The sequence below is a fragment of the Tupaia chinensis genome, unplaced genomic scaffold (assembly GCF_000334495.1).
Source record: "Tupaia chinensis unplaced genomic scaffold, TupChi_1.0 Scaffold149964_1, whole genome shotgun sequence".
NCBI lineage: Eukaryota > Metazoa > Chordata > Mammalia > Scandentia > Tupaiidae > Tupaia > Tupaia belangeri.
The window spans coordinates 648,941-651,631 of NW_006209805.1; the positions used below are offsets into that span (position 1 = coordinate 648,941).

A 2,691-nucleotide genomic window follows, 5' to 3' on the forward strand; every position below is an offset into this window, starting at 1 on the left:
GTGCGGGAGGGCCGCTCCGTGGTGCTCACCTCGCACAGGTGGGCGCGGCACCGAGGCTGTGGGTCACGGTGGTCCCGGCCCTGGGGAGCGAGGTGCAGGCTGCGCAGAGCACAGGGAAGGCTGCCCGAGGTGGGGAGAGGGCCAAGGCGTGAGGACATGGTGGGGGCACAAGCCAAAGGCCCCGGGCTGGAGGGTGACAGGCCCCATGGTGTGTGCTCCGCCCGCAGCATGGAGGAATGCGAGGCCCTCTGCACGCGCCTGGCGGTCATGGTGAACGGGCGCTTCCGCTGCTTGGGCAGCGCACAGCATCTCAAGAGCAGGTGAGCAGGAGGCCCGGCCTGGGACCACGAGAGCCTAGACTCTAACTGGGGAGGATCAGGGCTGTGGATTTTCCCGTGGGCCATTGAGGGAGTGGGGCGCGGTGCAGATTGGGGGGCAAGCAGGTGTACAGAGGGTGGAGCCAGGAGAGAGGAGAGTGAGTGGTCAGGGCCAACCTGGAGGAGTCCGGTGAGTGGGTGGGACCCTCTCGTGGGGCGGAGCCCAGGGCCGGGTGGGAAGGGTTAGACTGCTGTGGGTGGGGCCTGCACGTGGGGCGGAGCCCGGGACCTAGGTGGGAAGGGTTAGAGCCCTCTGGGCGGGGCCTGCACGTGGGGCGGAGCCCGGGACCTAGGTGGGAAGGGTTAGAGCCCTCTGGGCGGGGCCTGCACGTGGGGCGGAGCCCGGGACCTAGGTGGGAAGGGTTAGAGCCCTCTGGGCGGGGCCTGCACGTGGGGCGGAGCCCGGGACCTAGGTGGGAAGGGTTAGAGCCCTCTGGGCGGGGCCTGCACGTGGGGCGGAGCCCGGGACCTAGGTGGGAAGGGTTAGAGCCCTCTGGGCGGGGCCTGCACGTGGGGCGGAGCCCGGGACCTAGGTGGGAAGGGTTAGAGTGCTGTGGGCGGGGCCGGTTATGGGGTCCTGGCTAGAAGGTGCGAGTGCGGAGGCGGGGTCGTTTGTAGGGAGTAGTAGGGCGTGTAGGAGGTTCGGGCCAGCTTAGAGGAGAGAGCGTCGGTTCAGTGGAGGTGGGGCTCCGAGGCGAGGGTGGTCTCCGGCCGCAATAGGCAGGGGCCGGTGAGCAGGTGGAACTCGAGCTGAGGGGCCTGGCTGGGGAATGAGCAAGTGGGCGGGGCTACAACAAGCAGGGCAGGGCAGGTTTGACCTGGGCCAGGACAGGGGAAAAGGAGAGCTGGGAGGCGGGTCCTGTAGCGGCCACCACTGCCCGCAGGTTCGGGACCGGCCACACGCTGACCCTGAGAGTGCCTGTGGAGCGGCCCGGGCTGGGAGGGGGCGCGGTGTTCCCGGGGGCTGAGCTCCGCGAGGCGCACGGAGGCCGCCTGCGCTTCCAGCTGCCGTCGGGAGGGCGCTGTGCCCTGGCGCGTGTCTTCGCAGAGCTGGCGGCGCGCGGTGGGGAGCACGGCGTGGAGGACTTCTCCGTGAGCCAGACCACGCTGGAGGAGGTGACCGCTGGAGGGTGAAGCAGGGGAGGGAACTGGGCCAGGTCCGCAGGCTGACGGCGCTCCTGTCCCCTCTGGGCTGCCTACCCTCAGGTATTCCTGTACTTCTCTGAGGACCAGGGGAAGAACGAGGACGTGGACGACGAACAGGAGTCAGGGACCAGGGCGCCCAGCCCGCAGCGCCCCACAGACATCAGCTGGTTCCTGGGTGACCCCAGCAGGGCGGAGACCGTGCTCTGAACTCCTCCCCTGATGGCAGGAGGCCCTGGGAACGGTCAAGACTGTGTTTGGGCTCAGGCTTGGGCTTCTGGAGGAAATAAAGAGACGCTGGCATCAGATCGTGTGTACGTGTGTCCGTGGTCAGAGCGCGTCCACACCTGGTCCCCCGCATGCCGAGTGTGCACGTGTGGGTGTGCGCGCAGAGACGGGATTGTAAGGTGCAGGTGGAAATGCATCCCAGGTCCTGGGACCCCCAGATGCCAGTGCCTCTGGCGGGCTGGTCAGGGCCCCAGCATACCCAGGGGCTGTCACCTAAGGGCAGTGGCGAGTGCTCGGCCATAGAGTGGGCTGAGGTCAGGGCTGGCGTGCCCTGGGCAGCTAAGGAGCCCAGCCAGGAGCCCCCCACCAGCCCCCCGGTCCTGGTTCTCCTAGCAAAGGGTGGTGGGCATGAAGCCCAGGGGCTGCTGGCCAGACCCAGGGCTGGCTTAGGGGCCTGTGACCTGCCAGCCCTGTGCCCTCTACCCAGGTCCCCCCATGGAGATCAGTGGGAGGTGGGTGTGGAGGGGGGTTGGGGGGCTCCAGAAGGCAGGACAGGCTTGGGGAGGGGGAGTACTCAGCCTAGGGGTAGGGCAGGAGGCAGTCGGTCAGGGCACCCTCTGATGCCCAGGCTCACAGGGTAGATCCAGGACAGGAGGCAGCCGGATGGTACACTCTCTGGTGGCGGGCTCACAGGGATGACCCAGCTGCTGGCGTGTTGCCGGCGCTGCCACAGGCATCCTATGGGGCGTCAGTGGCTGGGGGCCCCGGGAGGGCGGGGGCGGCCCCCGCTGCGGGGGTGGGGCCGGCCCTGCCACAGGCATCCTATGGGGCGTCAGTGGCTGTGTCCCACGGTAGAGCCCCGGGTGGGGTAGGGGGACAGGTGGAGGACTGGGCTGAGCTGAGACCAGGGGAGAGGGAGCAGCTGGGCTGGAGGGAACGCCCG

General features: G+C 68.8%; 1 protein-coding gene across 1 annotated transcript in view; it reads left to right on the forward strand.

Annotated features, from left to right (window-relative positions):
• Positions 1 to 1,817, forward strand: part of ABCA7 (ATP binding cassette subfamily A member 7) — a 20,048-nt gene extending 18,231 nt beyond the window's left edge. Inside the window, 4 exon segments of the mRNA XM_027769562.1 lie at positions 1 to 38; positions 228 to 320; positions 1,262 to 1,493; positions 1,584 to 1,817. The exon segment at positions 1 to 38 is cut by the window's left edge and continues 319 nt beyond it. Of these exon segments, the coding sequence (XP_027625363.1) occupies positions 1 to 38; positions 228 to 320; positions 1,262 to 1,493; positions 1,584 to 1,730 (510 nt within the window). The 3' untranslated portion in view covers positions 1,731 to 1,817.
• The last annotated feature ends 874 nt before the right edge of the window (positions 1,818 to 2,691 follow it).